Consider the following 15,566-nt stretch of genomic DNA (forward strand, 5'->3'; position numbering starts at 1 on the left):
AACTAGCGGAACTTAATTTATGTACTAATTAAATGTAGCAAAAATAATCGGATAGTTCATGTTTAAATATTCTTATTAATCAGTAGAAGAAAATACGAATAAAACAATCAAAAATGGGAAGACTTTTCATCTGAATCTGCCTAATACAGGTATTCTAAGTGCAGTCATTTCAGTCAACATGAATATTTTAGTGAAAACAGGTTTTAATAATAACTGTTTTATCCATAGAGGGGTCATTTTCTAGTAACATATCTGTATTGCATTAGAAAAAGAAATGTGACTAAACCTAATTAATGTAAAGCGTCGTCCATTTCGTGTGTCAACAAATACATGATACACATAGTATACATATTCAATTGAAACCCGAATTCATTGATAACACAACGCTGTCGACTATGAGCGGTAAAGTTAAAATTCTTTTTGGAAGATTATCAGATGAGGAAGATTTCCGTAGAATTTTCATTATATTCATATTTATGTGCTTCAACTTTGTTTCGCTGGTGAGTATGTTATTAATTTATAATACACCTCTAAATTATGAGATAGAAGTGACAATGATTTATTACTTAATCGTAGTTTCTTGCTTGTTGTTGTTTTTTTTGCAAATAAATTAATTTATCAGTACATTAGATAAATTACTTTGACAAAGTACTTTGAATGTTAAAACAAAATCGGCACTTCTTATAACAGACGTTGTACATGTTGATTTGTTATTACGAATTAAATATCTGCATGTAATCAAAGTTGAGAGATTTAAATGTACTCTGTAGAAATTAATTCTCAATCAGGGTTTCTGTCGTGACAAAAACAAAACAAACCCCAATGTGGTTCAACGGTAGCTTCTATGTACATTTATATAGTATTAAGTTATGTCCTTTTCCATACTGGTCCTGTAACATTCCCGAGGTATTGATAATGGCCATAACAGCCATCCGAGGCCATTATTAATACCAAGGGCATGTTAAAGGGCCAATATGGAAAAGGCCACGCATTGATACTTTTATTAACCAACTTTAAATCCGGACATAGTCAAAATCTGTCATCAATACATATGATTTCACATTAATTAAAAATAAGTTCATGTCTCTATGAATTATATATTTATGAAAATAAATCATGAAGGTTTTGTTGTCTATTCCAATGCCCCATCCCTCCAAAAAAAAATCGTAAATTTATAGACAAGTACAAGATTAAACATATGGAGAACTTGCAATCACCAATAAAGAAAATTCATGAGCTAATTGTCACGACATCTCAAAAACTAGGACTTTTGTAAAAACCATGTTTTTAAGTGCATTTTGATATAAATGGTCCCGTATTGATGCCCCGTTTTGAAATTCATAATGCATGGCTGTGATTTCGTGATGACCGGCTGTAGGAATTTCCGATTCGTAATGACCAGTCGTCGAAATTTTGGGTTCATAAAGGATGGGCATTTCTATACTTATTGTAGAAATTTGGTTAATGATATATAGTACTTGGTAACATTAAGGATGTACAGACGACAAAGGTCCATTTTAATATTATGGAATAGTTATTAGTTTAACCTCTGAAAATGCTCAAATATCGCGTTGCTTCTAGGAGTCATATTTACGACGCATTTTTTCTAGTTTAAAAACTAGACAATAAATTCAATCCGATTATCAAAAGATTTCCTTAAAATGTTCGTTATATTCATATTTATGTGTTTTAATATTATCTCGCTGGTGAGTATGTTAATAAACTGTTTTTCGAAGTGACGTTTCCCACGCACAGGACTTTCTGGTTGGCGGTCTCTGGATTATGGAAGAACAGTAAATATTTTTCTGAAATCTTAACTATTTTCACCTTGGAAAGAAGTTAATTACTTGAAATAAATTCATTAAAAGTAACCACGTACTTAAAACAGCTGCAATAAGTTTACTGCTGTCCATTGCTCGAAATGGACAGAAAACAAGTCTGTCGGGTTAGGGAGTTACCTCACTTTGCTTAAAATTAAAAAAAAAATAATCGTAATCTGACAATAGTCGTTTTTTTCATATTTAAGAAATGCAAGCCATTTTAGCAAGTTTTACAAAGTGACGTTACAAACACACGACATCCTGGTTGGTGGTATCAACGGGGAAAGGCAGGACAGTAAACATTTCTCTTTGCGTTAAGCAATACAATCAATATTGCGTCACGATATACAGTTCAGGCGACGAAAATAAAAAGCACTGATTGTTTCTTTAAGGCTACATTCAGTATCATTTATATTCATTCTACATAAATTCTACAGGGCTGGACTATTGCACAAATAGGACCAACTTTATTAGATCTTCAAATTACAACAAACAGCTCAGTCGAAGAAATATCATTAATTTTTCCTGCCATGTCTGTTGGTTATGGTGCGTTCTCAGTTATTGTTGGAAAGACATACTACATGATTGACAAATTTATACATATTGCTATTGGTAATTTTTGGTCAGTAATAGTCCTGGCGGTCATACCATGGTGTAAAGATTATATTCTTACTGTCTGCATGTTTGTCTTGCTCGGAATTGGATGTTCGATCTCTGATGCAGGTATCATATTACATATGTAAATTTATGCTTAACATTTTACTTAACAATGTAAACTACACTTAGAAAGGTCAAAATATTATATTATAGTTTCTATCTCATCTATACACAATCTAGATTTCAGGGTTGATTCATTTATGTTAAAGTAGAATTTATTTCTAGTCACAAATCAAGATTTATTCCTATAACCTTTGTATTAACTGAATTAGATTTTGTGTACAACTTTTTCGGAATTTTGATTTCGTATTCTTTTTAAGAAAATTTTTGGGGTCCTTTTTAAGAATGTACAAGTTATATGATGATCAATATAGAAATTGAGATGGACAATCCTTACCTTGATAGGGCACTTGTTGCAACTATTCACATACCAAAAACATTTCTTCTTCAGACAATACAAAATGAAACATCATTAGTTATGCTTTCTCACAGCGAGTATTACATTTAAATTTTTCAACTGTGGAAAGACTGTTATCTGATAAATTGAATTTGATATATAACTCGACAATGAACAAAGACCTTTGAGCTTTCTATAATTTCATATGACTTTTATACATATATTTCATTCCAAGTCTAATCGAAGGTTAAGTTCAATTTTCCAGTTACACCACAATTGCCGACGTAAGTCCTTCTGTCGTCAAATTTACAAAAGTCGTGATTGTGTAATTGATCGCTTGTCATGACATCACAGTAGAAAATAACACTGCAACGTCATAACTTCCGACCAATTTCAATTTCACGCATACCGTTTTGTTGTGAAGTTTATGCAAGGTTACTATCATTAATCAAGGGAAGACGCTATCAATTTTAATCATTTGCTGTAAAATATAATAATAACGTAAGTTAATTTAAACTTGAGGATTGGCTGATACTATGGACGTAAGCACACGGTACACAATACACACATACTATTTAGCATTTAATTTTCCAAACAAAACTGCTACTTCTGTATATCTGGTTTAATCTACGCGTGAGTCCGCAGCTAAAAAAGTAAAGAAAACAAACAACACTATGAAAGCAAATGAGACAGTCATCAACCAAATTCCTAGTAACGTCTAATTAACCTTTACAAATCACCGTCTAAAATGCTAGAAAAACAAAACAAATACCATAAGGTGGGCTGTAAATGCAGTATTTTTACTTATCTATTTGTCAAATAAATCAAATGTATTTTTACCTTATTTGTTTTTATACATATTTGTAGTCATTCAGACATTTCTCATCGAACTTTATGGAATGAACTGTAGTGCATACATGCAAATATTAAACAGTGCGTTTACATTAGGTTGCCTTCTTTCCCCTGTTGTTGCTGCTCCGTTTTTGAGATCAGAAGAAAGCAATAAATATAAATCAGAATTAGAAAACTCTTCCAGTATATCTGTTAGAATGACAGCAGGCAATGGATCGTACAACAACAGTATTTTAATATCAGATTCAAGTCAACGTAATGGACAACTCACAACAGATGTATATAAGGCTTATACAATATCTGCAGCAATTGCTTGTGTCGTTGCAGTACTTTTTGTATTAATGTATTTTACATTTGAAAAAATTCCCCACAAATCTACTGAAAACCCTCTGAAAGACATTGATGAAACGCAAAAAACAGAGTCACTGCCACTTAGAATAAAAGTACCTTCCCTAGTGGTGTTAGGCATGATAATGTTTCTTTTTACTGCTATTGAAACTTCAATGTCAAATTACTTAGCAATATTTGCTGTTAAGCATTACGGTTGGTCCAAAGATAATGCTGCATATGCCACTTCTTTGTACTGGGCCGCCTTTTCAGTCGGCAGTGTATTTGGAATTTTCGTATCACTTAAAGTAAGTTTGGCAAAATTTTTAACGTTTTACAGTTTTATGATAGTGGTATCATACACGATCATGCTAATAACATCAACAACAATGAATGAATTTGGTATTTGGTTGGCGGCTGTAATGGTAGGCATGTTTGATGCAGTAATGTACCCGTTAATATTTGTCTGGACGGAAGAGGATTTTGTACATGTGACAGCTCGTATAACCTCATTATTCTTGATAACTGGAAGTTCAGGAGCTGCAATAGTTCCATTTATTATCGGACAATTGATAGACAAGTCTCCTTTATTGTTTTGTTATATACAAGTAGGTGGGAGTCTTGTCTTTTTTTTACTCTTTTGCATAGGAGCCTTGTTATCAAGAGTGACAAACCGCAAGCATCGACAAACTAAACTGAATAATCATACACAATTCGACGGAAAATCGCCACCATTAGGAAATGATAGAAGAAATTTAAACAGGGGTGTAGATAACATAGCGTATGAAGTGACAATATTTTGAAGTTCATGGATTTATCTTAAAAAATCAAGAAACCTGAAGGTCTGCATTTTTTGGGGAAATTTCTTTGGTTTTCCATAAAATAAAAAAATGATGTCAACAAGCATATTGTTTATTTGAGGCTTCTTATATGACGTGGGTCAAAGTTTTTGAAACCATAGTAGTGGGAAAAAATGTGATAATCATACACTCCTTGAGACGTTTAAGTTTTCTGTACGCTCGATACTTAAACGCACGCTAAACACTCATCAAACGCACTATCTATAAAGTATTATATTTATTTAGTACAGTGTAACATGTCTCAACTGTGCCTATTGTTGAATATTGAATTTTTTTTATTTAGACGGGTGCTCGATTTATCTAGATTCCAATTACATTTAAATTGAAACAAAGGAACTTCAAACAGTTGTCTGGTTTAGACGGTTTATTCTGGATTCATTAAGATTTCACAAGGTTTCACAATAAAATATTTTTAATAGATAAAATTAAAAGTTCCATTTATATCAATGTGTGCGCATTCCCATTACTTCCGTTGCTCAGATATTTGTTAAAGAGGATGGGATATTTACCTCATAACCCTCTATTTCCAGCTAAGTACAAGTCACAATGTTTGACAGAAAACCAAGATATTAGCGGAAATCAAAAGGATGTTTTCCAGGGACCAAGATCAAACATAGAAAACAGACAAACACAACAAAGAACATAAAATAATCAAAACAATACATAAAAAAGGACAAAAGAAAATGAGAAATCTGGACTCCACTAAAAACTGGGAGTATGGACCAGGTTAACCGGAAAGGTAAGCGTCCTTTGACTTTTTAGGACACCCCAAGTGTCTCTTAAAAAGGCAAGTCCGGGTACACGAAAGGTGAACAAGAAATAGTATTTGAATCTTTTTTTTAATTAATGCACCACAACTAGAAACTGGTTATATAACAAGTTACATTCACTTTTTATAACTACATGTCTACAGAATCATGCTGAAATAAGAATTTTTTTTCTATAAGATTCTAACTTTTTAAACTTAGGGGAAACAAAATTATAATATAAATAATCCGACACAGAAATAAACAAAAGAAGGTTCATTAAATAGATCGAAATTTTTACTGTGTAAGGTCGTTGTATACCTGAACATGTAAATGTAATGACCCTAAATGTCCAACCAAATATTTCAATGAGCTGCCCTAATATATTGGTTATGCATGTTTACCACGCGGGGTTCATACGTGTTGGAATTGAATTTTCGGATACATTTGAAATTGATCTCTCCGAGTTAAAAAATTTTGTTGTCTTTTTTCTGACTTATGTATTCTCCGCCTAAGAATATGGCAAAATTTATATAAGGTGTAGCACATGAAGGAAAACAATTAATTATACCAGATAACCACCAATACTAATCATCAAAGTGTTTGTAAAATTGCCTGTTTAAGATATTTGAAGGTTATCTTATTCGGAAAAAATGGCGGGAAACTTTTCACGCACTCTTTCCCAATTTAAGCAGTCAAGAAATATCTACGTCACAGGTGCTTACAGATAAACTTAGATAGCCTTTTTGGTTGTTTTCCATAGATACTGAATATATTTTAGGCAAAAAATGACTAACTTTTGGAAAATGATGTGCAATCTATTGCCTGACTCTTACACAGAATGTTACTTAAAATGTAGAATTATTTGTGTTAAGTAGTTTTTCCATGAATCTTTAAGTTGTTAGTAAAGAATGTTCCTAATAACAAGCACTGATTGTACGTGAACAGAACTATACAGAACTGCTTATTATTTGAAAGTAAAATCCAAGTTCTCTGAGATCAAATATCCATATTTGTTTTAGCTAGTTTCTGGCCATATCTTATGTTTCCAAGCAACAAAGAATGTTTGTTTTCGTGTTTTAAAAATGGTTAAGAATAATCAAGGAAACCAAGGCAATAGCGGTAATCAAAATAATGTAATCCAGGGACAAAGACCAGACATAGAAAACAGACATATATATACACAACAAAGAACATGAAGTAACTAAAATCATACATACAAAGTAACAAAAGCAATGAGCGACTCCACTAAAAACCGGGAACCTACACAAGGTACACCGGTAGGTTAAGTGTCCTTTGAATTTCTAGAAATACCCGCCAAGTTGCTCACAAAAAAGTCAAGTCCGGGGTAGTCGAAAAGGAAAGGAAAACTATGGCACGTTGAATAAATCAGTTTTTTCATGGCGCAGATGGATACACTATAACAATCCACGAGTTCATGATGACGATAAAACTTCTGTAGTGATGACTTCAATCTTCATAACCCTGTTCCAGAAATAAAAACTGGGAAAAGATTTACGAGCAGTTACAATATTTACGAGGCATAAATAAATGACATGGTAGTATAATACCAATGTTTATATACCTATTCATTTTAGAAAAAAAATAAGTCGAATAATATCCCTTAATAATTTGAATAACCAATAATGATTTGAATGGTTCGTGCAGTATTTTCAAAATGCAGATATTTTAGTTCAACATGATTTCAGTGTAAAACAGGTCAAATAATTATTGTTCTATCCGTAGAGGGGTCATTTTCTTTTAACATGCATGTATTATATAAGAAAAAGAAATGTGATTAAACCTAAATAATGTGAAACGTCGTTCATTGCGTGTATCAATATAGACATGATACACATTATATACTTGTGGAATCGAAACCGCATCATTTTTATTACAGAAATGTCGACATTGGGAAGTAACGTTAAAGTGTTTTTTGGAAACTTGTCAAATGATGGAGATTTCCGTAAAATTTTCATTATATTCATATTTATGTGCTTCAACTTTGTATCACTGGTGAGTATGTTACAAATTAATGATACACTCCAAATTATGACATAGAGATCACAATGGTTCATAACGAAATCGTAGTTTCTTGCTTATTATTTATTTTCTCTCGTTTTCGCTGTTTTGCAAGGAAAATAATTTGTTGGTTTTCCAGACATGGACAGTTTTAATGTTACAACAAAATAATCCCATAACATATGTTTCTCATATTTTGATTTGATACAAGTATTACGTATCAACTACCTGCATGTTATCAACACAATCGAGAGATTTCCGCTGTGAACTGTAGGAACAAGTTTTCAATTAAAACAAAGAATTACAATATGTACCTCAAAATTGTTGAAAGTAAGCTTCTATGTACATTAATATACAGTATTTGTGTACATTAAACAGGTACATAAGAAAAAGTGTCATTTTTAAACCATGGATAATTATTTGTATTACCGTCTTAAAATGCTTAAATTTCGTGTTGCTTCTATGAGACACATTGATTCTACGTACACGCCAATAATAAAATTTAATCCGATGTCAAATCAATTAAACTTGAAATCAAGTACACATTATGACATAAGTGGTAACTTAATTCCAATGTACATTTACCATGCACAAGTTGTTCGTATATGAATAAGATACTTATGAATCATCACGTTTTAGTAATAATTGTTATCTGCCAATTATCTTCTGAAATACTTGTACCAAGTGCCGTGAAATGATCACAACAAGCAGAGGATAAAATTTTGTTTTGGAACCAATATCAAAATGGTTTCTAAGAGCTACCAATGCTGAAAATTGTATAAAACATATCTTAATTCCATTTATACTTCTTAGTTATGAGTAGTTTATGAAATTACCACTTCCTTCTTTGAAACACCAGTCTAGTTTTTTATAAGCAAATTATATGACAAAATTTTAGAAATTGGCCCAGTACAATAAATAGGCAAACTTGCAACATTAATTTCATATGCGTATATGTGAAAGCATTTGTTAAGGACCAATGTGTAATTATTCGATATATAAATAAACAACATAACTGTACGTTTGAATTATATAAAACCATTCATTTTTCATATTAAAAAACCTATAAAAAAACAAAAAAAACAAAAAAACAAAAAAACAAAAAAAAAAAACAAAAACAAAAAAAAAAAAAAAAAAACCAAAAATAAAAGCAAATGAAAACTTAAAAAAATTATTACTGGTTTTTAAGGAATAAATCTGTAAACCAACATGTTTTTTCATGGTTATCGTTAACATGTAAAATCATAGGAAAAATACATCTTGAAATTTTACATGTGTAGTCTAGTCGATATTTAACCATGAAATATGGCAATTGTTTTCTTTATTCCTAATGACGAATATTAAATGCTTCGTGCAATTCTTAAAATGATTAAACTTCTTAATCTTTAAAATTACTTCGGCCTACCAAATAATTTGAATGACAGGTTACTTTCAAGTAATTTTTAATTTCATTATCATTTACATTTATTCTACATAAATTATTCAGGGTTGGACTCTTGCACAAATAGGACCAACTTTATTAGATCTTCAAATTACAACAAACAGCTCAGTCAAAGAAATATCATTAATTTTTCCAGCCATGTCTGTTGGACATGGTGCATCCTCAGTTATTGTTGGAAAGACCTACTACATGATTGACAAATTTATACATATTGCTATTGGTAATATTGGGTCAGTAATAGCCCTGGCGGTCATACCATGGTGTAAAGATTATATTCTTACTGTCTGCATGTTTGTCTTGCTCGGAATTGGATGTTCGATTTCTGAGTCAGGTATAATATTACATATGTATCACTAACACATTAATTGAAAACTTCACTTAAGAAAGGTCAAACAGTTATATTACAATTCTCTGATGCAGGTATAATAGTTTACTCATTTGTTTTATTCATGAAATGACACATTGTAGAACACATGATTAAACAGTTGACTGCATTTATTTAACACTATTTAACAGTATGGTAAAAAATAATTACGGGAACCAAGGCTCTAGCTGCAACCAAAATAATGTTTGTTTGTTGGGGTTTAACGTCCGAGCAGCAATATTTCAGCTATATTCAGACAATGAACATGAAATGGAAAAAAGAAAGGATGGGTCACAAGTATAATAGGGTCGACAAATTTTGATTGCCACTGGAAAAAGGGGGGATGGGTAAGGTCGGGCAATGCAGCCTCCTGTGGCGGAGCGCAAAGGTTCCTACTCCTATCGACCAAAATAATGTAATCCAGGGACAAAGACCAGACGTGGAAAACAGTCAAACAAAAGAAAGAACATAAAGTAACTAAAATAGTACATACAAAGTAAAAAAAGTAAATGAGCAACTCGGACTCCACTAAAACCTGGGAGCATGGACCCAGTGCACCGGTAGGGTAAGCGTCCTCTGCTTTTCTGAAAACACTCGCCGAGTTGCTCATAAAAAGTTAACTCCGGACTACACGAAAGGGGAAAGGAAAACTATGAAATGAACAAATATTTTCCATGGTGCAAATGGATACACTGTAACGACCCACGAGTTCATGATGACGACCATAAAACTTCTGTAAAGATGACTTCAATCTTGTAGCAACATATTCCTGTTCCAAAAGTCAAATTGTATAAAAGTCTGCGTAGTTACGGCAAGATCTGGCATAGCGTATGCCTTGTGATATGAACACTCCATGCGTAGGCACTGAAAGGATGTTGCCATAAATGAAAGAAAAGTTGACAATTCTGAATGAAAAGTCATCATGTTTGTCGTAAAGTTTAGTTAATAGTTTCCCTTTATCATCGATCTCTAAGTGTAGGTCAAGATATGAGGCTGACTTTTCAGTATCTGTTGTATCCTTTATCTTTAGTTCTATGGGGTAGATGTGATGTATCAAATCCCCGAAACTAGGGTTGTTTAAAGATAATACGTTATTTATATAGCGGCAACTGAGATTAAAACCGACAACCTGATATGGTTGTCAGTTTCAATATTTAATGTATTTACTGGCTCCTGATAACTATATTATTTTAAAATTGTTCTTTTGAATATGTAATGCAAAAATTGAATTGAATAAAGCAGGTAATACCGTTTCAAGCCTCTCACTCTTCAAAGAAGAGATTGTGGAAAACAAGAAATCTGCGCTATCCTCCTTTGGTCTCTCTACCAAAGACGATAATTGTGATTTACCGTCTATGTACTAGATTTTTAAACTCCACAAGAATCCATACAAACAACGTTACATAGCTAGATCTGCAAAATGTTCCATCTCTTTCAAAACTCTTAACTTATGTACTCACAGCTGTCAAAGGGGGTCTGCAGCCCTACCACAACACTTGTTACTCCAGTAGTGGTATTTATTCAATCTGAATAAAAAATTCGAAAGATCTTCTGTAGACCATCAGTTCAAAACTATTATCACAATATTATATCATTAAAAACTATGATTTTTCAACACTGTATACTTCTATTCCCCATACTCAGTTGAAATCCCGCTTGAAAAACATTATACATCGTTGTTTTTCCAAAAAAAGATAGTACACCTCTATACAAATATATAGTTCTTGGTAGAGATTCCGAATACTTTGAAAGAAATAATTCCAAATCATCTTGCAAATATACAGAAGAAGATGCAGGAATTTTTAATCGCCAAAATGTTTGTCCGGTGTGATGGACGCCTTTTTTCAACAAATGGTCGGTATTCCAATGGGACGAAATTGTGCTCTTCTACTTATTGACCTTTCCATCCACTTATGAGGCTGACTTTATAGCTGATTTGATCCGAAATTTAAGAATGTCGTGAAACTAGGTCCTTTAATTTCAGTTTCCGCTATATAGATGACGTACTACCTTTTAACAATCCTAATTTCAGGGATTTGATTCATCTCATCTACCAAAAAGAGATAAAGGATACTACAGACACTGTGAAGTCAGCTTCATATCTTGATATCTTGACCTAGACGTAGAAATCGATGAACTCGTGGATCGTTACGGTATCCATTTTAAAACTGATTTGTTCAACGTGTCATAGTGTTCCTTCCCTCTTTCGTCTACCCCGAACTTTTAATGAGCAACTCGACGGGTGTTTCTAGAAAAGTAGAGGACGCTTACCCTATCGGTGCACCTGGTCCATGTTGGTCATTTGTTTTGTTACTCTGTTTTGTATATTTTATTTTTGTTACTTTGTTTTGTACGTCTGTTTTCCATGTCTGGTATTTATCACTGGATAACAGACTTTTGATTATCGCTAGAACCTTGGGTCCCCTGATTGCATGGGGTATGATAAGTATGTACATGTAAACCTACATTTCAGCCAATGTAATAGCCAAAGAATTTGCTTCTTTATGACAAGCCAAATTATTTGCTTGTTTTTAACACGTTTTTTTTTTTTTTTGCTATTGAGTAAAATGTCATAATTCTCGTTTTAAATCGTTTGTTCTCGGCAATCAAGCATTTTCTATTAAATTGTATTTTAGGTAAAATAAATTTTACGTTGTAAGTTCGAAACAAAACTTATTCAGAAAAAAAAAACACCTACCGTGATGTATAAAGTTTTTAATGTATTATTAGTTTATTATACGAAAATTACAGATGTGGTTTTGCAGAAAAAAAAACGAACTTTATTTGTGTTTATATTTTTTGCAGTCATTCAGACTTTTCTCATCGAACTCTATGGAATGAAATGTAGTGCATACATGCAAATATTAAATAGTGTGTTGACAATAGGTAGCCTACTTTCCCCTGTTGTTGCTGCCCCGTTTTTGACCTTAGATAAAGACAACAAGTATAAATCTGAACTAGAAAATTCTTCACGCATATCAGTCAGATGGGCAGGAAATGGAACGAATAACAACAGTGTTTTGATAACAGATTCAGAAAGTAATGGACAATTCACAACAGATGTATATAAGGCGTATACAATTTCTGCAGCAATTGCTTTTGTCGTTGCAATACCTATTGTAGTAATGTATTTCACATTTAACAAAATTCCCCAAAATTCTACTGAAAACTCTCCGAAAGACATTGATAAATCGCAAAGTACAGAGTATCTGCCACTAAGAATAAAAGTACCTTCTCTACTGGTGTTAGGCATGATAATGTTTCTTTTTGCTGCTATTGAAACTTCAATGTCAAGTTACTTAGCAACATTTGCAGTTAAGCATTACGGTTGGTCCAAAGATAATGCTGCATATGCCACTTCTTTGTACTGGGCCGCCTTTTCAGTCGGCAGTGTATTCGGAATTTTCGTATCACTTAAAGTAAGTTTGGCAATTTTTTTAACGTTTTACAGTTTTATGATAGTGGTATCGTACACGATCATGCTAATAACATCAACAACAATGAATGACTTTGGTATTTGGTTGGCGGCTGTAATGGTAGGCATGTTTGATGCAGTAATGTACCCGTTAATATTTGTCTGGACGGAAGAAGATTTTGTACATGTGACAGCGCGTATAACCTCATTATATATGATAGCTGGAAGTTCAGGAGCTGCGATAGTTCCTCTTATAGTCGGACAATTTATTGACAAGTCTCCTTTATTGTTTTGTTATATAGAATTAGGTGGGAGTCTTTTCCTTTTTGTGCTCTTTTGCATAGGAGCCTTGCTATCTAGAGTCACAAACCGTAAGCAACGACAAACGGAACTTGATAATCAGATGAAAACAGACGGAAAATCGCAATCTTTAGAAAGTGATAGCAATATTTCACACAATTCTGTAGTTAACATGGCTTATGTAAAGACTAAATTGTAAAGTTAAATGATTTATTCTAAAAATCCGGATACCTTTAGTACATGTTATATTTCCAAAACGCATACATGAATGATTTATTTATTGCTACAAGTTGTTGACATTTGAAACCTGAAATTGTACATCACTTTCATTTTGTCTGCACTTACACCTTCCACCCTTTAAGTTTTTTTTTCAAAATTACAATGAAGGTGCCCCTGTCCTCCACTCAATAATAACGTATTTTAATCTCTTTAACACTACATTCATTCATAGAAACATCAGACACTCAAAGTGTACATCAGGAAGACCTTCAAATTGGTTTCGACTCACATACCTACTCCTGGATCCGACTATGCACTGGCTTTCTTTATTTTTTTGAAATTATTTTCTCCACTTCTCCAATCGTAAATATCCCATACAGCTTAAATAGAGTTTGTTGTGTACCATTTGGATTCGACCTTGACTTTTTTAACACACTTTTTAAAAAAACTTTCCTTCGTAAACATAGTGCCATTCGCAGAAGAATTTTGTCCAGTCATTTCTAGAATTACAGCAAAAAATAAGTCCCGGCCAGTGTTCGTTCTAGAATTCCTATTTCCCGTTACACGGGGCAAGTGAAATTTGGGTCAGGGAAAGTTAGGTACTTAGGAGTTACCCTTCAGGGTGTATTTAACAACCAGTCAATACACATAAGAATCACTCTTTATGTGTGTCTTTTTTCTAATACTATAAAATAGTTCTTTCATTTCTATCATTAATAAGTATTCAACACAATTCTATTTCATTTGACAATATTTCATATATTTAAAGATTCGTTTCAATATTGTTCAAGTTAAAATAAGTTTTGGAATTATAACATGTACATGTACACTTTGTACTTGTTACGACTTGTATTTTTGGTTCTTACAAGTTATAACATGTACATATATTTTTACATGTTTCTTTTTAACTTGTACACAACACATACATCCCACAAGCTGATATTTCGGCATGGTTACCTCTTTTAGAATTAAAATGTTAAGAGGTTGTCCATGTAAAACTCAGTCAGATCCCATAATATGTGTAGTACATTATATGGAATTAACTTTATTCCTCTGATTTTTTTTGTTCAAATCTAATGGATATTTCGTATGTTTATGTGGTTTAGATCGACAATGAACAGCGCAAGAAATAATTAAAGAAATTTCTGACAAAGCAACAAAATTTAGCCCAGAGAAAAAACATCTTTCATTTTTTTAATGATTTTTATGTAATTAATTTTTCTTCCATTTTGCAGTTAATCAAAACAAAACATTAAACTTTAAGAAATAATGGATTTTTTATATAAGATTTAAAAAAAAAAAAGAATTTATCACTGCCTTGCTATTTTATTAACATCCTCTTAAAAAGGTTTTGTTTAATTCATGCATTTAAAATACTGCAGAGACTATGTTTATAAGCAAATTGTATCTGAATGGATGCTCAACCAGAGAAGTTTCCCCTTCGATAACCCGACAGAGTCCGCTACTCGATCAGAAAAGCTTCCCCGGCGAAAGCCCGACAAAATCCGCCGCATGACCAGTGACGCTTCCCCAGAGGACCTATCCGATTTTGCTCTAAGCTTTATAAAAAGAATGATTGAATTTCATTTTACTACTATGCTGACACTAACGCATGTATACTAAACACCGAGTTCTTAAATATACAGATGCATCATTTAATATCAATTTGTTAAAAAAGATCACATTTTTATAATACGGATTTCATGTAACAACGTAACGATAATAAATGCGCTTTTGATGAATCTATGTGTTGTTTTGATATATGTATATATATTTCCAAGCACAAAACACCTTTTTATGACTACCCCGTGCAGTTCCGGGTGTTAAAAGAATAGGCCTGCAGCAGTGCTAAGCTTGTCGTAAAAGGCGACTAAATAGTGCTCAGAAACCTAGCCGGGGGCTACGGCTCTCTGCCCACAGAGCAACTGGGATGTGTGCCCCAGGTGGTGGAATGGGGTACCCCTGGCGTATTACATGCTGGGATTGTCAGGCTATAATACGTAAAACCTGACTGCAAACCATAGTGGTGCACCGTGTTGGGAAAGATGCCACGTTCCTCGCACGTTAAAGAACCCGGCTGTGGTATTCGATAAGAGTAGGAACCTTTGCGCTCCGCCACAGGAGGCTAAATTGCCCGGCCCTACCC

The 15,566-nt window shown here is 33.0% G+C and overlaps 2 protein-coding genes across 2 annotated transcripts; both read left to right on the plus strand.

Annotated features, from left to right (window-relative positions):
* Positions 1-290: 290 nt before the first annotated feature.
* LOC148603158 (sodium-dependent glucose transporter 1A-like) lies at positions 291-5,047 on the plus strand. The gene is made up of 3 exons (XM_088553269.1): positions 291-500; positions 2,258-2,543; positions 3,742-5,047. Exons 1-3 carry the CDS (start codon positions 396-398, stop codon positions 4,854-4,856), a joined length of 1,506 nt encoding a protein of 501 aa, XP_088409395.1. The 5' UTR covers positions 291-395; the 3' UTR covers positions 4,857-5,047.
* A 2,519-nt stretch (positions 5,048-7,566) lies between these two features.
* LOC148603159 (sodium-dependent glucose transporter 1A-like) lies at positions 7,567-15,145 on the plus strand. Its single transcript, XM_088553271.1, has 3 exons — positions 7,567-7,675; positions 9,168-9,453; positions 12,292-15,145. Exons 1-3 carry the CDS (start codon positions 7,652-7,654, stop codon positions 13,398-13,400), a joined length of 1,419 nt encoding a protein of 472 aa, XP_088409397.1. The 5' UTR covers positions 7,567-7,651; the 3' UTR covers positions 13,401-15,145.
* The last annotated feature ends 421 nt before the right edge of the window (positions 15,146-15,566 follow it).

The sequence above is a fragment of the Perna viridis genome, chromosome 11, assembly GCF_037379345.1.
Source record: "Perna viridis isolate PV_CMFRI_1.1 ecotype Kerala chromosome 11, ASM3737934v1, whole genome shotgun sequence".
NCBI lineage: Eukaryota > Metazoa > Mollusca > Bivalvia > Mytilida > Mytilidae > Perna > Perna viridis.

Bases quoted from the DNA above. Each gene is read 5' to 3' on its own strand.
- LOC148603158 (XM_088553269.1), top strand. From the start codon at position 396: ATGAGCGGTAAAGTTAAAATTCTTTTTGGAAGATTATCAGATGAGGAA. The intron at 501-2,257 runs GTGAGTATGTTA...TAAATTCTACAG, and splicing joins GCTTCAACTTTGTTTCGCTG to GGCTGGACTATTGCACAAAT. The intron at 2,544-3,741 runs GTATCATATTAC...ACATATTTGTAG, and splicing joins ATGTTCGATCTCTGATGCAG to TCATTCAGACATTTCTCATC.
- LOC148603159 (XM_088553271.1), top strand. From the start codon at position 7,652: ATGTGCTTCAACTTTGTATCACTG. The intron at 7,676-9,167 runs GTGAGTATGTTA...TAAATTATTCAG, and splicing joins GCTTCAACTTTGTATCACTG to GGTTGGACTCTTGCACAAAT. The intron at 9,454-12,291 runs GTATAATATTAC...TATTTTTTGCAG, and splicing joins ATGTTCGATTTCTGAGTCAG to TCATTCAGACTTTTCTCATC.